The 21,886-nt window shown below is 38.2% G+C and overlaps 3 protein-coding genes across 4 annotated transcripts; 1 reads left to right on the forward strand and 2 right to left on the reverse strand.

The window, feature by feature from the left end:
• Positions 1-158: 158 nt before the first annotated feature.
• LOC5517779 lies at positions 159-9,258 on the reverse strand. The gene is made up of 3 exons (XM_001637787.3): positions 9,048-9,258; positions 6,154-7,534; positions 159-5,829 (listed from the first exon to the last, which is right to left on the reverse strand). The coding sequence occupies exons 1-3, from the start codon at positions 9,123-9,125 to the stop codon at positions 2,642-2,644; spliced, it is 4,647 nt and encodes a 1,548-aa protein (XP_001637837.1). The 5' UTR covers positions 9,126-9,258; the 3' UTR covers positions 159-2,641.
• Positions 9,259-12,310: 3,052 nt separating this feature from the next.
• On the forward strand, positions 12,311-20,565 carry LOC5517839 (GPI mannosyltransferase 3). 2 transcript variants are annotated; one of them, XM_032362196.2, is made up of 6 exons: positions 12,311-13,766; positions 14,311-14,433; positions 14,513-14,845; positions 15,634-15,811; positions 16,772-16,810; positions 19,246-20,565. In XM_032362196.2, exons 1-6 carry the CDS (start codon positions 12,892-12,894, stop codon positions 19,336-19,338), a joined length of 1,641 nt encoding a protein of 546 aa, XP_032218087.1. In that variant the 5' UTR covers positions 12,311-12,891; the 3' UTR covers positions 19,339-20,565. The 2 variants fall into 2 exon arrangements, with proteins under 2 accessions (XP_032218087.1, XP_032218088.1); XM_032362197.2 differs by lacking the exon at positions 16,772-16,810.
• On the reverse strand, positions 20,257-21,774 carry LOC5517840 (cyclin-dependent kinases regulatory subunit 1). Its single transcript, XM_001637788.3, has 3 exons — positions 21,609-21,774; positions 21,104-21,231; positions 20,257-20,716 (listed from the first exon to the last, which is right to left on the reverse strand). Exons 1-3 carry the CDS (start codon positions 21,665-21,667, stop codon positions 20,667-20,669), a joined length of 237 nt encoding a protein of 78 aa, XP_001637838.1. The 5' UTR covers positions 21,668-21,774; the 3' UTR covers positions 20,257-20,666.
• Positions 21,775-21,886: the final 112 nt, after the last annotated feature.

Raw genomic sequence — 21,886 nt, forward strand, 5'->3', positions numbered from 1 at the left:
GGAAATGAACAATATCCGCACCTCGACACAAAGAACGAGAAGAATAGAGACAAAAGAACTTCTTTGTAGAACAAAGATAGTAGGAGACAAAGCAGCTGCGTACTTACTCATAATATCTACAATACCCCATTTTAAGAATGATGACACTCGCGACGGCACAACGTGTTTTCACCACTTTATTGAAATAAGCATTGTACGCCATGATCCAATACTCTTGCGGGCTGGGACTACCGACGACAAACTGCTATATTTAAGACTATATAGTACACGCCACACACACGCAGAAATACAACGAAATATATGCCGTGTCTTATAATAATGCCCCTATTAATTATTCTCTTAATAAAATAGCTAGCGACACGATACCTAACTGAAGAAACGCGATAGCCCAGAAAACAACCCTATCCTTTCCAAAAACCTTTTAGAAGGTGCGCTTTTTTTGGTTTGTTCAAACACTTGTAATTTTTTTGGTATTTCGTTTTCGTGCACTTTTGGTTGCGTGAATATTTAGGTAGTTTTTCTTCTTACTCTGTATATTTAAGTTAGCTACCCAACTGCTCGATTATAATCAAACAAATAAGAGTAGCATAACTCGTGTCTCGCTATAACTGTCACTCGCATAATGGAAGACCGCGTAACGAAATGCTTTTTAACCATCGTCATTAAAAACATCTCCTGAAAGTGTCTGACATCCGGGAGACTTGATAAGAACGCACCCTTTTTGATTGGATCCGCTTTTTCGTTATGCCGTGCAGCTGAAAAAGATCTAGCTTTCTTACGGCCAAATAATAAAATCTGACAATCATTTCTCCATGTGTTTTAGGAATTTTTTAAGACTTGTTGCAGGTGCTAAAAAATTAATAAATCCGTACCATCTACAGAAAATTATACCCAGAATGTAAAAAAGAAAAAAAAAAACAAGAAAAAACAAAAGAGAGCTTTACACGAAGGATTGAAAGTGATTCTCGTGGCGATGGAAAAATTGTTAAAAAAAAAGAAAAAGGGGGAAACTTAAAGAAAATAAGTCCATAAGTGAAACCAGTAGCGTACCCCTTAGCAAGACAAATTATTAATTTGGCATGTAAAAGGGTTTTAGCCCTCCCCCTCTAAATTACACGACCAATCGCGACTCTCCCCCCCCCCCCCCCCCCCCGAACCTTCTTACGGTCATGAAAAAAGAAAGGGAGACTAGATTAAAAAAAATTAAAATACAACCCATTACTGATTTCTCTAACGTGTGGTTTCCGGTTTACGACCCTTATCCAGTAAACGCCACTAAAACCTCGACCACATCATTCATTTCATTCCAACAAGTATTAGTATTTCACGAAAAGATAATGTTTCCCGCGTTAGTGTTGATTATTTTGCCATTAGTTTTTGTTAGTTTAACATTAGTTTTTTTACGTGAATATTTACCCTTTAGATAAAAAGCAAACCCCAAAACTTGAAAAATCCTTACTAAGATGTCCAAAACCCAAACGTATCTAAAAAAATAAATAATAATATTAAAGAATGGGGAGAAATAAAAACGGTATCATCCGACAAATGATGCCGGAAAGAATCACAGGCCTTCCGACAGCATATACTTTCTGTTGTCACTCTCTTTCAAAACATAAAAAACATAAGTATATTTTACATGAATGAAAGTTTGGAACTGGTTTAAAATGCTCGACACACCAGGTGCGAACACCTAAGCAAAACAAAAACACACACTCAAAAATAAAAACACACACAACGCTCCCGCGTTTGATTTCTCATCAGAACGAGAACACACCACATGCACAAACAGTCGCTCGAAGTCTACACGGATCACATCTACATTACACAGTGTGCGCAAGTTCACGCACAAACAATCCTCTACACTCACATGTACACTCACGAACACGCGCATGCTGTATACGCGCGTATACTCACATCGAACGTAAACGCTTATGTATACCCACATGCACACGCACGCTAGCTCAAATCGAACGTACACGCACATTCTCACGCATAACCACGCACATGTACACGCACGCACAAACACTCACATGCACGCAAATTCACGTAGACTTCACGCCAATATATATGTAAGTCAACTCACAAGTACATATGAGAAAGGCTTTCGACGCCGGAAAACGGACGAACTTACATACGTACGTACGCTAATCTCGTCTATCGTGAACACGAACATACATCACAGTCAAAATCCGAGCACCAAATGACTTAACTGATTGGTAGCTTCAACTCTTAAACAAACTTAAGAAAACCAAACTTAATTTTAACGGTCGTCTTAAAGGTTATTTTTTTTGTTTTGTTTAAAATTTAAATAGACACCTACAACAACTTTGCAATTCATGGGAGAATAAAAAAACAAAACCAATAGAAACCTTGTGTTACAATTTTCAAGAGAAAATGACTAAATGAAATGAAGAAAAATAATTTCTCAATAATCATAAGTCTAAGTAGTCATTTAGCTATAGAATAGATTGTAACTAACTAAACTTGTGATTTCCTATGCTTTCATATCTAAAAGACACAAGCTGGTGACTGATTGGTTTCCATAAAAAAAGAAAAAAAGCCAAACTTACGCACGCACACCAAAGGATAGCTACTCACTCACTCCACACGGGGAGAGTTCTAAGGTACCATCTCTATTCACCTAGAAGCACGGATACCAGAATCTTCGCCTCAGTCGCGCTCGCCATGGAAACCAGCTGTCTTCATCACTGTCGTCATCGTTCCCATGGCAACCACGAAGATCATCCCTATTGTAACCACGTTCTAGCCACCAGTTCTCTAACTTAGAGTCTCGTTCACTCTGCCTCCCTTCCGCACGGCGCATGTACCACGGTTCACGCTGGTCAGCGCGGTCGTGGGCTCGCTCGAAAAACCAGGCGCCATCTTTGTGTTTCATTACCCGGCGACGCTTGCGCGGACCTCGAGAGTGATGTTGAAATACGGGGTGAGACCGTTGCTCATGGCGATCACGGGAACGCTGAAAGAGCCAGGAGCTGTCGGACTTGACACTAAAGTCATGAGGAGGGAACCACGTGGCCAGTGGATTACTCTTACGAAGCTCGTTTCTCTCAATAGCTCTACGCACGTACCAATCCATAACCTTCTCGTACTCGTCGGCTTCTAACCAATCAGGCGGTGGTAGTGGGCGGGGTCTCATTTTAGCTGGTTCCTCGTAGCTTTTGATATCAGGAGTCTTGTGGCGAGGTTCTAGTACCCAGTCTTTTCCGCCGATCAGCTGAAGTAACGGGAAATCAACATGCATATCCGGCTTGAGCTCGGGTGGAATCGGAAACTCTTGGTGAACGTTCGGCTTGATATCGGTTGGAGTCGGAAACTCTTGAGGCAGGGGCGGCTTGAGCTCGGGTGGAATCGTAAACTCTTGGTGAACGTTCGGCTTGATATCGGTTGGAGTCGGAAACCTTTGAGGCAGGGGCGGCTTGAGCTCGGGTGGAATCGGAAACTCTTGGTGAACGTTCGGCTTGATATCGGTTGGAGTCGGATTCGGACGCTGTGCTTGACTTTGGTCTGTATGCGAAGTTAGTTCTCCGACTGGACTCGAAGACATGGATACTGGTGTTTTCTCAGCCCGTGCCCTCCCCCTCTTAGTCGTATCTGGGTGTAGTTCGTCTCTGTGTTTCGGCGGTGGCGGCTTTAACTCGATTATCACTGTTTCGTTTTTAATTCGGATCAATTCAGTTCTTTTCCTCTTTGATTTTGAATCATTATTTTTATGCCTTGGGCATTTGGGGTTGCGTTTCTGTTTCTCGGAGTACAACCTTTCGTGTTCCAGTTTCTTCTCGTTCATCTGTAGCGCCCACTGGTTAAGTCGCTCCAGCTCTCGCTGATACTTCTTGTCTTGCTTGCGACGCCTTTTTCTCATCAAGGCATCCACATCACTAGAATACTTCTTCCAGTGTTTCTTCTTGCGCCAATTCTTAAAATCAGATCTTTTTTCATTCCTTTGCAGCCTGGTAAATGAATCCCAACGATTGGCCTTTTCGCCCTTCTTTCGAAGTCGCTTTTGTTGGTCATAGACTCGTTGCTCTGCCAGAATCTTGTCAAGAATTTCCCCAGTCCATGGGCCTTTTTTGCGCAGTCGCTTAGTCTTGACTTTTTTGTTTTCGTACTTTCGTTTCATCGCGTTCCATTCCATTATTACTTCCCTTTTCAACGCTTCCCTCCATTTTTTAACGCTCTTCATTTTCCTCTTTCTTCGGTTGTTTAAGCTATGAGCAGCCGCAGACTTCAGTTCAGTTTTATTTGCTACCCAGTCGTCAAGTTTGTTCTCGATATCTTGCCAAAACCTTTCCTGTTCCTCTTTCCATTTGAGTCTGATTTTTCGTGACTTTCTCGCACTCTGTTTCGTTTTCTTTCGAAATTTGTTTTTGATTTTTACGCGATTCAACCTCTTGCTCAGTTTTTCAACTACTTTGTTTTTCCTCGCTTGAGTCTTCGCAAACTTTCGACGCTCCTTCCTCAACGATTTCTTAAGTTTCTTTAGATCCTTCTTCTGTTCCCTTAACAGTCTTTTTTCTAGTTTGAGATCTCTTTTCGTTCCAAGAATCTCTCGGTATCCCTGTCTCGCAGCCTGCACATTCTCAGATTTTAATTTTTCTTGGAGTTTGAATAAGTCATCACGCATCTGGATCTTTTGTGTTCGCCTCCAATTCTTCATCTTTTTCTTCTCCCTCCTCAAATATTCGAGAACATGAAGAGATCTCACGCTTAAATCCTCTTCAAGTCTCAATTTTTCGCTTTCAAAACGATTCTGCTGCCTCTTCAAAGTTCTCCAACTTTTACGCAACTCGTGTTTTTCTTTTTCTGCTAAACGTCTTTCCTTGAGCAGCTCAGCGATGATCAGTTTTAATTCATCGGCGTGCATTTTTAGTTCTCGTTGTTTTCTTCGGAGTTCTCTTTTCTTCAACAACTCCCTGCGTATCCCTGCGTGTTTATCTTTGCTTTGCTGCTTTATGTTTACCAGTGAATCATTGTTGTGTTTTGCTAATCTAGTTTCTGTTCTGATAAGAGATTTCGGTTCCTTGAAGCAAGGTTTTAATGAACTCCTCAAAGGTGCTGCATGACAAGGCGACGAAGAAGACGATCTTGTATTTTTGTTATTATTTGTTTTCTTTATGTTTTTTTTACGCTTCCTTGAGTTAACTATCAAATTGTCAGCTACGTCCTTATCATTATCACGGCATGGCTGTCTTTTTCTGATAACATCCGGGGCTTTAGCATCTGACGAACAATAAGGGTTGGGATTGCCAAGGTTCCAGCGTGCTCTGAAGTTATTCAAACCTACGCGTCGAGGAGGTATCAATGACGACACGGAGTGGTATTTCTTGAACACGTTATGAGAACTGTCCACATAATCCTTGTTCAGCTTACCTCGTCTCTGTGTTACATCATCGGTTCTAGAAAGATCCCCACTATAAATATCACGGAATGAGCGAATGTTTTTGCTGCTTGTCCCAAACTTGTGGGACTGGGCTTGGTGCCTTTTTTCTTCGTCATATTTTAGTCGCCAATACCAAGACATTGATTTACTTAGTTGTAGTCTCTGCTGCACGGTCCTGTGTTGTTGAAGAAGCTTGAAGTGCTTCTCCTGTAGTTTGGAATGAAGCGACTGGATGTCAAAATGATCCTTGCCTGCATCGTCACGTTCCTGGTAGAGTTTCTCTTCAAGAGCCCACAGATCTAGGCGAGCTTGCTGTTCAGCAGTCAAACCATTCAGCTTCACGGAGTCGGGGGACGAGTAGGTCACGGTGTTGGGCTTACTGAGCTTTGTCGTTTTGCTCACGGCCTGGTTACTAAGGTAGACACTCACGCCTGGAAGGGAAAAGGTTAAAAAGTCTTCAGTTATTATCATAAGTCATCATCCACAATTACCTCCATTTTCAACATACAAATGTGCCATAATGCAATACCAATTTTATAAAATAAATGAATCGATTGATTAATATCAACTCTGATATAAGACAATACTAAGAAAAAGCATTTTACAAAGGGCAAAAGGTGGGAAGGGAGAGGGGGTGGGGGCTTTGAGCCTATATTTTATGTTTGCTTTTGTCGGCCCACCACCTTTGAGCAAATCATTTAGTGTTCAGCACCTACTTACCACATATGTGTAGCATATAAAACACACCAACTTACCATGGCCAATGCTAAATCCCATAGCAGTAGTCAAGCACAGCAGGATGACAAAGGTTGGGATGTCGACATAGAGATGTGACATCAAGTCATCACCTGAAGGGCTGTCATCTGATGGCCTACCCTCTTCCAGCCATCGTGGGAAGAGTACAGACTCATCTGAGTCACTTTCGTCAGAGCTATAGGGGTCATCATCATCATCATAGCTGTCTTCTTCATCAGAGTCATCAGAATCTGAGCAAAAGGAGGATGCTTTGGAAAACAAGGAGCTTGAAACAGAGCTGAGGCTATTGGGAAGATTTAGAGGGCTGTTGCTAATTTCTGTAGGAGTTTCAATGCATTCAATGTCGTGGCTAGAGAAGGAATCATCTTCACTGACATAGAAACTTGAATTTATAAATGGCAGTTCCTTCCACCCACTCATTGCATCATCATCATCATCATAGTCCACAATTTGTGAGTCAAGTATGTCATAGCTCTCATCAGTGTTATCATCTGGGCAAATCAACTCAATTAAGCTTCCTTCAGTTGATGACTCGTCAGAGCAAGGGATGGTACGGAAGGACCCGCTTGCTGTCATTGATAGGTACTCTGCTTGTCCGTTCACAATAAATGGCATCTGGAAGATTTCGTCTACAACACCAGGATTGGGAGGGACAGCCTGACCTTCATAGAGGATCTCTCCATCATCAGACAAGTTAGAGTTATAGAAAGGAAGCTCATCCCATCCAAATGCTTCAATGCTGGAAGGTAACGACTCATGATCGTCATAAATCTCTTTTCCAGGGTTGTCTACGGTGCTAGGGGCAGTAAGGTGATGGTCATGCAATGTTGTAAGCTCATTCCAGCCAGCTAGGTCAACTGACAGTGCGAGGGATTCGACACTTGGATAAGGAAATAATTCTTCTGAGTAGAAAGGAAGAGCACTGAGACCAGACTCATCGTTGTCAGTCAAGCCTTGATCTGAGAAACTATCCCAGTCGTAGTCATCAATTGGAGCAGCATCATTATTGCAAACTAACTCATTCCAGCCAGACAGAGACACAAAGCTGTCATCTAGAAGGCATCTGGAACTTGACATCAGTGGAGAAGTTTCAGGAATGATGTCTGGATCATCACAATGCTTTGAAATGATCATGATGCCATCATCAATGTCATCACATGAAGCAGCAGCATGGCCATATTCAGATAACAAATCATTCACTACTGGCTGGTGATCCTGTTCAGCAAGTGGTGGTTTTGATGGCTCTTGACAAAACTTGAAGCCTGTCAGAATCTCAAATTCTGGTTCACTCTCCTCGCCCTCTTCAAGTTCATTTGGCTGGATCCCACACAAAATCTCAGAGTATGTAGGCTTGCGATACACAACACAGTCTCTCTTTGTCTGTAACATAATTACATAATATCAAAAATTTGTGGATTGAAAACAGAGCAAAATCTTAATATCATGATGAAGTTTGATTATTAGCTTCAAATTGCGGCAACTAACACAAAATATTAAATTGATTAATATAAGCAGGCTGTTTATAAGTGCAAATTGTCCCTGCTAAATGGACTTGTGACATAGTTGCTAGGGTAAACTGGCTTTTACACATTTACTGTACTAGGGGAGCAGAAAATATTGGTCTTGGCTGTGGGGTTGCAAGTTTTAAATTAACAACTTTCTCTGTTTTTATTTTTATTTTAAAATATATTTTTTTGAAACTTGACCTTCTAAAGTCGGTTGGTCTGAGATTGCCAACCCTTCCCCCCTCAGTAATGGTAGCATTTTGCAAACACTCAATGTCAAAAGCAACAGAACTTGAGAGAAGAAAATGCTTGAAATTCTATTTATTATTACTCTGTAGCTTTTGATGAGAACACGAACCGTAATATTAGCAAACAGGGGCGTACACAGGATTTTAACAAATTGCAGTCAAAGCATTCAGAAGCTGAATAAAGGCGTGGCCCCTTATCCCGCATCCCCTTTAAGAATTCATAACTCCCGCTTTTGGGTTTGAAATTGGCATCAATGCGTCAGACTTTTCAGAATATTACAGGATCATCTGTCATCCTCGATCTGAAATAGGACTTCATTCGTCGCGTGGCACTGAACAACATAACAATGTTTTCAAACCATCTGCAGACTAACATGATTAAGAAAATTATAGTTTTCATCCTCATCATATATATAACATTTGATTTTTTCCCCTCTTAATGCAAATAAGATTGCCAAATTCTTTTGCAGTCGAGTGACTGCAGGCCTATAGGCTGCGTACGCCCCTGGCAAACATACACTTCCGCAAGCACACACAGAAACAACATCATTTGCGACGCAAAACCGCGTACGTGAAATGTACAAGAAATTATGAACGCTCTGCTACCTTTGTTTGTTGTTTTATGCTAATTAGCTAATTTTGTCAGCCGCAAAGAATTCAAAAGGAGAAAGTCTAAAAACGCGAAGAAAATGTTAAGAAAGTTATTTTACAAAATAAAAACAAATGTTATCGACAGAGAACACTTGGTTTCCTCGTAGAAAGGCTGATAATTACCGCGGTGGAAGTGTTTTATTTTAATGTCATGTGATCTTCTGTTTACATCGGTTTCGCTTTTGAAGCGTTTGTTTCTGTAGGCTAGCGGCTCTCTCGGGGGAAATCTAGCAGTTGCCGATAACATATCACCGTTACTCTATTGCAATGTTGTTATTTTTTTTATACAGAATTTGGTTTTAGAGTTTTTGAGTGGATTAAGCTGCTTCTAGCCTAGTAGGGTGTAGACGGTTCGCTTGCAAACATCAATAAAATTGAGCATTCCTCGAAGTACCTTTTTCGTAATCGGTAAAAAAAAAAAAAAAAGAATAAAATGTTCTTATAGAGGACAACACGACACCTTGGGGAAACTAATCGAAAAGAATTTACCTCTATCGAGCTTGCAGTCTCTTCTTCGATGAAGGCCCAGTCGCTCTCAAACTCTGTATTTGGACGACGAGTAGCCATTTTTGCAAATAAATTACATTATGGGAGCAAAATTAAGGATTTACTTAGCTAATACGAAATAAAAGACTCGTTTTTTACTTGAGATGTACTTCTGCCTTCTATGTTCGTCGAAGGCAAAATGTTCGGTTTGTTGTTGTTTTGATCGAACTTTATCCCAGGTGTGACCGCGTGACAACACATCAACCAATCGGGTGATGTTTTCTATTTCTATTAGACAATTTTCCACCAATCACAAAAAGTGTGAGTGCAGTTACAATAAATATGCATAATACCGCCAAAAACGCAATATTTTGGATGACGAAATCGATAAAATCTTGCTGACTTTCATGTTTTACGGGGATGTTTTTTAAAATGCCACGTTAACACTCGAAAAGTTTCCATTTGATCATTAGGAATTGAGAATTTTCTTCAATTCAAAAATGTATTTATAAAAAATAATTTTACTGCTTATTTTCGTTATCCTATTTTTGGCAAAATTTGAGCATTTTTGGCAGGTACTTGGCTTGGCTTCGGGCGTCGGTTAACGCTGCTATAATCCACATGAACGCGTGATCCACCGTAATTCAACCTCTCTTGGTATAAAAATAATACACAACATGGTCACAGAATTGAGGCGAATATTCTAAGCACAGGAAAAAATATGCTAAACCCCCTAGTGTCAAAACTACAAAGACATATAATTAGTCTCAAAATATGAAATACTTAAAAAAATACTCAAAGAAAAAAAATATTTCGATGCATTACATGGAAATGTTTTTTTTTTTACTATTTGTAAATGTAGCTGAGAATCTAGAACCTTGTTCCCCAATGTGGTTTGCTTTGCTTCATTTTAAATTAATCCATTAAAGGCACAGGGCACCTTATTTCACCAGTTGTAATTGAATATGCAAATGCAAAAACATGCACTAGCATTAAAAAGGTTTATAATCCTTCCCTGCACCCTTAGATGTCTCTAACATTCTGTCCTGCAATGCACCCCTTTCTGTAGTAGCATATAGTTACCAAACTTTATACTACATACTTTGCAGTGTATTAAAAAAAATACCAATAAAGGACTGTAAATCTAAACATCTGTATGTAAATTACTTAAAATCTAACACATTTTACATGAAACAAAACTTGGTAAGCAAGTAAGGTAGTAAGTTCCCAGACAGCTATATTTTTCCAAATTATGGTCAATCAAAAAACCTAATGGTGCTCATAGATGCACATATTGGGTTAATCTTGGTACCACAATTTCCAACTTTGAAGCAATGCTATATGCCACAAAGTCAAATGAAATATGTAAAAACCCATAATTTTACAGCATAAATTAGACACTAATTATCCCTTAACTTTTCAATTGTTTATTGCATATAACCCAACTGAAGTTTTTAAATGTTATTTGAGGAATAAATGATGTCTTACAAAAATACTGTATTCAATACTTCGAAAAAGAAATTCATACCAAGCTTTCACTTGAGTTCTTCCCTGGAGGTCATATATACACAGCTGTCAACCCAACTTGGACAGACTTCTTGAGAAATCAGGTGAAATACAGTAAATATGTGAAAAAACCCAAGAGCATAGCTGTCAACTCTCCCACATTAGGCGGGAGTCTCAAGATTTTGATCCTTTTCTCAAGCCTAATTTTCTTGAAAATTTCCATACATATACTGTATTCTTCTGCATTAGTTATCTGGGTATTTCTAATACAGTCACTGTATTTACTCAAGATTTTTCCTAAAGCGAGGATGACAGCTATATGGTGGCCTATTAATGCCATAGCATTTTTTGTCAAAAATATATTTTTCTACTTTGTAGATTTTATTTTATTACTTTATTTTACTTCATCAAGAAAAAAAAAAATAAAAAATAACTCTTTGTATGGCTTACTAACGCCATAGCAAAAAAAAAAAAAAGAAAAAAAGTTGTCCATGGCCCATTGACGCCATAAACCAGAATGCATTGCGGGTGAATAGTTTGGGCTTCCTGTGTAAACAAAATTGACCCTGGGGACGAGGTTGTTTAGCATGTTGTTTTCATCTTGGACTTCATAATCATGTCAGTGAAGCGTCAAGCCGCGTGGAACAATTACAAGGAAAAAGCAAGTAAAAAGCGAAATGGAAAGAATAAACAAGAAGAGTCAGAGTTAATTACCGTGCAATGACTAAGTTCAAATGTTGAAGGTCGTTGCCAGAAGTATTCGAGAATTGGACCTCTGACAATGGTGTCTATAGGTCAGGAACGGTCTCTTGAAGACATAAAACGTGCATGCAAAGAGCACTTTAAGCCAGAACTTGACTGTGACGTTCTGGCTGGAGAAAGAGGCCCTTCTTACACTGAAGCATCCCAAATAAAGAACTGGAAAGTTATATTTTTTTAAGACACAAAGTACCATGTCATAAAGCACAAAGTCAAATACTTTATGCAATAGACAAATAGTGCTATGTTATTAGCACAAAGTTGAATGTCGTGAACGATATACTGAAATGTATTAAGCAAAGGCAAAATGATGAGTTTTTTAAGACACAAAGTGCGATGTTTTGAGACACAAAGTGCGATATTGTGAACTAAACCTGCAATGTTTTAAGCGATAATCAAATAGTGCTTTGTCGTGACACTCACAGTGAGTTGTCCTGGCGCAAATTGTTCAAAGTCGTGAGATGTTGGTGAGATGTTGTTAACGAAAACCTTGAGTGGCCCTCATGGGCTTCTGTAGAATACATAGAATGTACGAACATTCTCACAAAAATTAGGCTTCTGATGAGGTCCAAAATCTTGTAACACCCGCCTAAAGCAGGTGAGTTGACAGCTATGTATGTAAAACCTATTGTAAGAGATGTTGTCAAAATCAAAGCTGAATTTTGAACTCTATCTTGTGACACTGTAGACAGACACTTGCATTTTATTCGAAGAAAAATGCAAGACAACTAATTGCTCCCCTTCCCAGCCCTCTTAATCATGTTAGAAATCCTTCTATTGGAGAGGACCAACAAGGGGGTTAAATGGGTGTTACCCTGTTGTTCATCTATCCATTAATTTAATAAAATATTCATATTAATTTTGTATTTTTTTATGTCTTTGTACTAAGATATTTTCCTACCACTTTCAAGCACTATGAACTGTTCACATCTGAGTATGTGGAGGTTTTGTCTTTACACTCCAAGCTGGTCAAGTGTGCTGAAACAACACTTCATGTAACAATTGTAACGATGAAAATGATGATGATGATAAGTAGTCAATATTTTCTAGGAGAAATGCTGTCATGTTCCTGAGCGGGCTATCTTGAATCAGTGAATTGTTAACGTTTGTCCCACAAACGTCTCATTATAGAATTTGGCGTCTACAGATGTTTTTTTTTTTTCAGGATGTGGATTCTGCACTATTCTTTGTATCGACATCAGTTCTGCCATGTGATTCTTGATTTTCTAGTCTTTTTTCTTCTTTCACTTTTTCAAACATCGGCTTCCATATATAAACACCACTTCCGACCCCAACTGCCATAACAACGCAAAGCTGATGCAGAGGCATTCGCGCAATACGAGAAAGCATGATTTGGAAAATTATTGATACAAAAGCACCAGGCGATAGGGATATCTATTTTTTCTGAGCCCACGAAGTTGCATAGCATTGTCTTGCCCCAGGCCCCTCCTGATGCAACATGGAACGCTTGGTCAAAATCAATTCTTGTCAAATTCTGCGTGAAATTCTTCAGGTTCTTTTCTTTCTCGAGATTTTAAGCCGCAAAAGCTAGAAAAAGGGGAGCTTGAGCTATTTATGCAGTATGAGGAGTCGGTGGTCAAAACCGAACGAAAAGTCTTCGGAAGAGAGTTTCTCAGCAGTGGCAATTGAGAAGGAAAATAACACCTTACCAACATTCCAGCGGAAACTCTTCTCCTTTCTTTTACTGTTTAGAATCTTAAATGCTTGGCTTGTGAGAACGTGGTTTGTGCCGGATGAGTATTGGCAAGGACCTGAAGTAGCTCACAGACTCGCGTTTGGGTATGGATATTTGACGTGGGAGTGGAAACAAGGCCTTAGAGGATACACTCTACCTCTTGTGTATTCCATCGCTTACAAAGTTCTCTATATCCTCGGCTTAGACAGTGCAGAAGTAGTCATTTTTATCCCAAATGTTATTCAGGCAGTCCTTGCAGCAGTGGGGGATTTATATTTGTATAAACTTGCTATCAAGTTGTTTGGACCTCAGGCTGCAAAGTGGGCATTGCTCTGTAATTTGTCATCATGGTTTACATTTTATTGTGTTACAAGAACGCTTTCTAACTCATGGGAGACCGTGCTTACAACAATTGCATTGTATTATTGGCCACTGGAACTTTTACAAACAACCAAGGTTAAGGATATTGACCAAAGCTCAAATATTTCCATCTCTCTTATTGTGGCAGCATTTGCCTGTATAATTCGTCCTACATCTGCAATATTATGGCTCCCTTTATCCACACTTCATATCATAAGAACAGAAAGGAAATTATATTTTATATTACTTCAAGCTTTGCCTGTTGGTCTTCTGGCATTGTGCTGGTCACTTGTTATTGACAGTTTCTTCTATGGCCACTGGATGGTTGTACAGCTGAATTTTTTGTTGTTCAATGTTGTCAAGGACCTAGGAACGTTTTATGGCAGCCATCCATGGCACTGGTAAATATCATGCTCTTTAATGATTTAGAATGACACATGAAAGTGTTAATCATAATCAGTAAATGCAGATAATGTTTTTACACATACTTCAGTGTGTAAGGTGCAACTGCATTCAGGCACAACCTGGGGTATTATGTGGAAAAAAGAATAATATTTGAAGATTCCTTAATAAGAAATTACCCACTTTTTGGCCGCCAAGGGGGGTGAGCACCCCTTGTGTGCAGATTGGGATTTTCAAGGCTCATTTGAAACGAAGAAGAAACTATAAGATTTTGAATTACTTCACAACCGTTTTTCCTTTCAACTCAAGCATTTCGCGACATGGGCGCGAGCTTTACATTTACAAGCCGCGAGCGTTCCGCTGCATGGGCGCAAGTTTGGCCAAATAACAGAAAACTCTTAGGTCGTTTTCACGTGACAGGTCACATTTATGCTCAAAGTATTTATTTTATTCTCAAACTGATGGTAAAAGTGAATTTGCGGCAAACAAATTATTTTCCTAAATTTAAGTAATACCACTTGATTGTTTTGTTTTTCTTTAAAGGTATTTCACCCAAGGTTTTCCTGCCATCATCTTCACTCATCTTCCTCTGTTTTTATGTGGTGTTTATAAAAGTTCCCAAAGGATTCTGGCAGCTCTTGTAATGTGGGTTCTAATGGTTTACAGGTATGGTATGTTAATGCACATTCATTCATTGGTAGATAATTGTGTGCTCAAAGTAACTTCACATTTTGTTACTTAACAGCTTTCTTGGGCACAAGGAATTCCGATTCATCTTCCCAGTTCTTCCTATCTGCATGTGTTATGCTGGTAACTACCTGGTATACCTTAATTCGTCATTTAAATCTGGTACCAAGTCGCCTAGTAAGAAGCACACCCTGCCCAGGAAAATTACCATAGCAACCATAGTGTTTGGACTTGTGTGTGCTAGTAACGCCCCCATAGCCCTCTATACCAGTTTGATTCACCAGCGAGGTGTTCTGGATATGATGGGATATCTTCGCCAAGAGGCTAATGTGCAGCACAAACCAATCACTGTGATGTTTCTGATGCCATGCCACTCAACACCATTCTACAGGTATAACGTATTGTGTTTAAAGAGCTCATGAGATTAAAGATGATGTGTGTAACTTTCTCACAAAGACTCTACAATTTGTGTCCTTTATTAAAATGTCACATAATAATAATAATAATAATAATAATAATAATAATAATAATAATAATAATAATAATAATAATAATAATAATAATAATAATAATAATAATATAATAATGGTTTATTAGCATTCCAACATGAGAGGCTCTTCTATGCTAATGAAACTAACTACACTAACTAACAATATAATAAAAAATATCACGCATGCCATTTAAATGGTATAGATGTACCCCCAGTTTTCTTAATAGGAACTTTAAGATACGGTTACGAGTACGGCGACGGTAGTAAACAATGAATTTAATTTGAGAATTGAAAGTCTGCACATGAAAATGCGTTCTGTTTGATAGATTTCCAACCGTTCTCCACCAAAACACGACGCAAAATTCCAAGTTTTATGTTTGAGTATAAATTCATCTCTGTTTCATATTCTAGAAATCAAGTTTACAGTTAATTTCAGTTTGTTCCTGAATATAAAGTCTAGGTTATTTCATCAAAACTATTGTGGAATTTGTCCCAAGCGTAAAAGTGTTTCTCGGTCTCTCCGTCCTAGCCAAAGCCGTTGTCGCATCTTAAAGTCCCTAATGTCTCTGTATTGTACCCCACCCCAGAATTTGAAAGCCTGTTACAGCCCTGTTAGTAGCTTACTCACATCACTTGCCACAACCTGTAATTTTATAATTTTACTGGCTTCTTTTTTTTTTTTTTTACAGCCACATACATAAAAATATCAGCATGAGATTTCTTGAGTGTCCTCCCAATGACAACCCAGACTACATTGATGAAGCTGACAGATTCTACCGTGATCCAATGAAATGGCTTGATGGTTACCTGGCAACAGAGCATATAACTCTACCAACACATATTGTGCACTTTAGCGTGCTCACCCAGGTGAGATTTAAAAGACAGCACAGTGCAAACAAACATCACAATGCCACAGCACAGTGCAAACAAACATCACAATGCCACAGCACAGTACAAACAAACATCACAATGCCTGATATCATATGCTTCACATGCAACCACCTGATATTTATCAATATAGATTCAGAGTCCCGAATGAAGCTGTGATGTAGAAAGTTAAGACTATTTTTTTGAAAGGTTTAAAAGCCTGTCTTTCTACTTTGGGAACTATGAATCCCTCATTTTCTTGAATAAGCCTGAGGCCCCATCTTCCCAACCGCAATGCAATGGGTATGCTCACTCTCCTGTTCGTAAACTGTGCAGAGCATTCTGTATAATTTCAACGGAGGGGTTTCCAGTTGCGTGGGAATATAACAACATTAGATAATTATGCTATTAAAATCGATCACTCTTGACCCTCAGATTACCAGGTTTTCTCTGGAGGGTAATAGATTGGAACTGTTTTGCGACATGGAAGCCCCATTCCCTTTGACAGAGGAAAAAAATGGCATGAAATTTTCCAATTCTCAATATATAAGCTCAAGATTGCACATACAAGGAGTTCCCCTGACCAAAAGCTTAATTCCAAATTTTAATAAAAGAAATTTTGAAGATATGAAATTTAGATATAAGCGTGCAAAGTTGGCTTAATTTCCGATCAGAGCCCAACTTCTCCCTAAAAACGAGGAGAATTCATACTTTGAACATTTGAAAATTGCACTTCCAAGCCTCATTTCTCGAAGACGAATCCATTAGGAAAAAATACTTTTTGATATGTTGGTTTAAATAACATAAGGAACCTCTATGCAAAAATTCAAGCTTACCAAACTTAACCAGACCTTATTTTGAGAAAACTTGACATTTTTTTTGCTCTGTCATTCCCTTTAGTTGCCTAAAGATGTATGCTAAACTTTTTTAAAGTAAAGTGATATTAATTCTAATTTTCAGAAAATCAAGCCATATCTTGGGACAAATGGCTACTCTAAGGTATTTTCCTAGTGCCCCTAGCATCAAACTCTTAATTTCCGGGTTTATACCAATATATCAGTATTTTAGGACTTGAAAACAAGCCATACTAGGTTTTATTGCCATACGACAGGTTTTCATGGGGTTTTGCCAGCATTTAAATGTAAATAATATCGCACTCTCAAGCGAAAAGTGACCCCACTTTTTGACAGAGCAAGCATTCCTCATTGATTCAGGAATCCTGAAGGGCACATTTTCCATTATTTTCGGGCCTTGTTTTACCCTGTTACCAGAGCACTATCATTATTTTTCTTATTCAATATGATCATGTGTATAATTATAAATAAAATATTTCCAACATAGGATATAAATTGTGTGTTTTTTAATTACAGCATTTCCCCTTATTTCTAAGGAAAAATGTGCTTACAAAAAAAAATTGTCAATAGAATTTTTTAAACATTAGTTTTTGAATTAACAAAAGCAGGGACGCAGTTCTAATTAGATTCAATCATCATAAGGCCTCAAATCAATTTCTTCAAGTTGGGGTATCAATTATCGTATGATCAAAGAAAAGCCTGAAAATTCTAATTCTTTAAAGTTTTATATTTCAATTCTTAACAGCAATCAACCGCAAACATTAATCTATCTAATTTGAAATTTAGAGTTCTTTTGCTCAAGGCCATAAAAATGACCCAATTTCAGAAATGAGCATGCTATTTTGTTAGCGTTGAATCAAAAACTTTATTGCTAGATGAAAAATTTGTAGATATAATTTTTTTATAGTTATTCGAATTTTTTATAGTCATTCGAGAAAAAGCTTATTTAGAACTTTATACTGTGTCAAAATTTGTAGATTCATTAAATTATTTTAGGGTCTCTATTTTTTCAATTGAGTTCTGCCTTTTAAGAACGGATGCGACCCATTACAACAGGCACCGAATAAATACCTTTTTTTTTACGAAGGTTTCCCATTTGCCTAGAATGCCCATCGGTTAGCATGCCTGAATTCCAATCTCTCAATCTGCGGTTCAAGTCTTACCCGCAATGTTTAACATTTTTTTCGTTTTTAGTTTTCTATATTTTTTCGTTTTCTAATTACTTCTTCCTTCTCCTTTTCTAGTTCTTTTTCTTTCACAACAAAGGGTTTTTCGAACATTTTTTAATTGCTCACATCCCTAAGCATTTATTTATTTAAAAAAATGCAAAACGTTATTTTCACTTCTTGATAAAAAGTAGCAACATAGCGACAGCAGTTTTCCCCTGTAATGTTTTAGCAGCAAAAAAAACATATAAAAAGGGATAGCGTTTTAAACTTGACATCTTAGGCCTCTTCAGAATGAAATAGTAATTCATAAGCTTATCAATTAGAATATTTCTTGCAAATTTTAGCTTGATGCAATTGACTGAAAAGTTGGTGCAACAGGAAATACATAGTGCAGATTCTGAAATGGCTGAATTTAAGTTCCCAGCTAACAGAGGCCTCTTTTCTTTGTATTTCGTTGGACTGGCGTTCTCTTTCCCTTCCGAACCCCAGCCCAGCAGAATACAAAGAAGAGGCCTCTGCTAGCAGAGAAAATTTAAGTAGAATGACTATGGAAGTAAATAGTAAAAATACTGGCAATAATAAAATGTTGATAGTCAGCAAATATTTTTTGTTGCTAGTCACTAGTTATTTTTATGTTTTGTCGGTAGTCAGTTACTTTTTAAGCCGTTTGTCACTAGTCGGGTAACCCCATCCATACCATGAGAATAGAGATATCTGTACGAAATGCACAACAACCAGATACGAATATTCTCTCGTGAACTTCAACACAAGAAAACTGTAGCGTATAGATAAGATTAAATGCAGTTCTCAGCAAATAAAGCTGAATGTTTATTTCTCTTCCTCGAAATCTATGAAGTTCACAAGAGAATATTCGTAGTTGGTTGTTGCTTTTTGTGGGAAGGGGGATGTAGACGGGCTATTTTGTCACGACGGTTGAAATATCCATCCAGTCGGTTCGCGTCAAGCATACCTGATTTGGCAAGGCGGGTAAAGAATGACGTTTTAGGTATGCAAAGAGTTGATCAACTGCATAAATAATTTTTGTGTGGCAGTGTAAAGTATCGGTATAATATTGTTTGCATGTATTTTGGCAAAATTTCGAATTTCCAGTTTTCTAGAAGCGATTTTCTACCGCCCGTTTTGCCGATCGGCTTTTAATATGGGGGAACTTCAATCGCTCAATATTGCCCCAAATGGATTGAAACTTCACAGGGATGTAAATAACAACTCCACAAACATGTAAGAAAAGTTTGAAGAATTTTATTATTTTTTTCCTCCCAATTTTTTTTATCGTCATGCACCATATATTTACAGTAACTATGAATGAAACACGTAAAATACAACATTAGCTTGGGGAACCTGTGCACAAACTGGTCTACACCCAACTTAATATTTGATTGGTTGTTTTCAGTGTGCAGAGTTTTTTCATACTCACATACCTGAAGGGCGGATAGGAGGCAGTGTACATGTTCACTGCATAAAGACAAACTCCACAAGACATTAGAGGCACTCCAAACAAAAGGGACGACAAGACATTAGAGGCATTCCTAGCTAACATGCAACCCAGCGCTCCAAACAACTGTGTACTTCAGGAAACTGCAAGGAGACTGTTATAAGGTTCCTTTGGACTGTCTACTACAATTTAAGATTGAAAAATGTATAAAACACTGTTTTTTTTATAAGGCAGGTGACATCTTTTAATATGGAGGCCAATGGGCCATTTTACAAATAATCATAGTAATTAGAGCATTAAAGCAAGGCTTTAGTAGGCAAAAAAAAGATGGAACAAGAAAGCCTTTGTAGATGCTCCTATTCTGATGAAATTGGAGTTACTTTCAATACAAATGACAACATCTAATGTCAATAAGCACCAGAGAATATACCAAAACCAGGTTCAGTTGAACACAGAAGTAATAAGATATGTGTGAATTTGTGCATTGCGCAACTGGTTTCATGCTGAAATGCTTGGATAACAGTTTCCCTTATAAGCCAGACATCTCAACCTGGCTCTATACGAGTCCATAGGCTTCACAGCAAGAAGCAAATCAAGTGACACTATTAAGGGCCAATAGAAGCCAAGTCTAGTTTGCATTGACATACTCAGATGGATTTCAATCATACCAATGCAATATACGGTGACCAATCAGAGGATATGCACGTCATTAGAAAACTTACACAAGTGAAAGCATTATGGAAATCCTCAACCTGCTAGCAGAGCTTTCTTGTTTGTTTCCAGCAGCCTCTAGCTATCCATGTGCAACATATAAGTGAACTGCTAGAAACACACAGAAAGAGATCTCTGCTAGCAGGGTAGGAAATCATTGACACTCTAAAAACTCAAAATTCCAGTAAGGTGTATACCTTATTTGAAGTATGGTTGGACCTGACAATCAATATTGGAACGACCACACACAAAAACAAATCAAGTGTCTATTTGCTGTTTTAATATCAAAACAAATTGAAATGAAACAAATCAATACAATCATGTTATTATCGTGAATAATACAATGAAGGGAGAAGAGATATGTTCACTGAGGTTAACATTTCAAATTGTGGAAATATAACAGCAAGAATATAGCATAGCAGATCAAGCCAAACCCTCCTCCACTATAGTAATTTGGTGAAAACTACATATTAAGACAATTGTAAAGTATCAAGATGTTTACACAAATACATTGCAAAGGTCTTTTTGGTAAAAAGTGATACCAAAAGTACATTTGAGAAATTGTCATTTATGTGCACGTGTTGTGGTATTTACAAAGCTGTTCTCTAGTTTTATGTACATATTTCAATCATAGCAGTATTCTCCACTTGAATTGATTCTTTTTGAGTTCATTTCGTCTTGCCGGGGACAGGTCTTTTAAACAACAGAACATGTGGCTCTGAAATAAAATTACAGTCAAATATTTAGCTGTCAAGATAAGAGTCAACCTAATCCAGAACTGCAATTATGGCCTAAATTTTAAAGAATGTGTTGGCTATTATCTGGATAAGAAACATTGTGAAATCACCATTTGACTAGTAAACTGAAGGTGGTCTTTTACAAGTACATCTCTGAAAAATTCAAAGTTGACCTAGACATGACCATACATCCTTGAATAGCGAACCTGTATCAATGAGCAATCCCACAAAGTAAAAAAAACTTAAGCTTACTTTGTACACGGAACTTTATGTCCGAGCTCTTGGTTCTCAATCTTAGGGGCGTATTCGACGATTACTCTCGTTCAAGTAATTTACCCCTCGTAAAGCTTCACTAAAGTGACACGTACCTGGATGGTGAATCATGTATTGCTGCCAACCTTGCGATTGTTGAATCCCCATTCCCCTCCATTCATCCTCCCGCATCAGTCTGTCTTTTGGGATCTTCTTTGCAAGAACTTTCGGTACGATCACATGTCTACAAACGAAATATGCAAATGTTGCAAGAAACGTTGGTTCGAAGAATTTTAACCAATTCTATACGGTTTATCGCAAATTATTTATACTTAGTTAAAGCTTGTCTCTACATTGAGACCCTCAAAAGTTAAGTTCGAAAGAAATGAGCATGCAAATCTAAACTCCAAAATAACTCAAATTTGCTCAGCTAAGAACTACTTTTATCGGCCTAAAAAAACATCATGAGAATTCAAGTCATAACTGATAGCGAAAATTAGTTTAGAGGAAGGAGAACTGACCTAAAACTTTCCTTTTCTAGTTTCAGGGCTAAACCCACACGGCATTGAATGGAGAGACCATTTTAGGACTAAAACATATCAATAATTCAAACCATCTTACCTGTATTCGTATCCAGTGTCGTCTTCATATTTCGTCGAATAGAAGATTCCGTCAGACATTTTCTTGTCTTGATGCGGTAAAAGAGTACAGAGTTTCTTATCGAGGGGATTCGGTGTTTAGCACGTTGAATCTTCTTCGTTCTGTAGCGAGTAACGATCGTTCCTTGTGTTCAAGAAATTTTAAACAATGGCGCCGCCTCCCATGATTGGTCAATAATTCCTGCAACACGAATCATGATTGGCTACTACATATTCTTCACCAGTTTCCTACCGGCTGTC

Source organism: Nematostella vectensis, chromosome 5 (assembly GCF_932526225.1).
Source record: "Nematostella vectensis chromosome 5, jaNemVect1.1, whole genome shotgun sequence".
NCBI classification, from domain to species: domain Eukaryota; kingdom Metazoa; phylum Cnidaria; class Anthozoa; order Actiniaria; family Edwardsiidae; genus Nematostella; species Nematostella vectensis.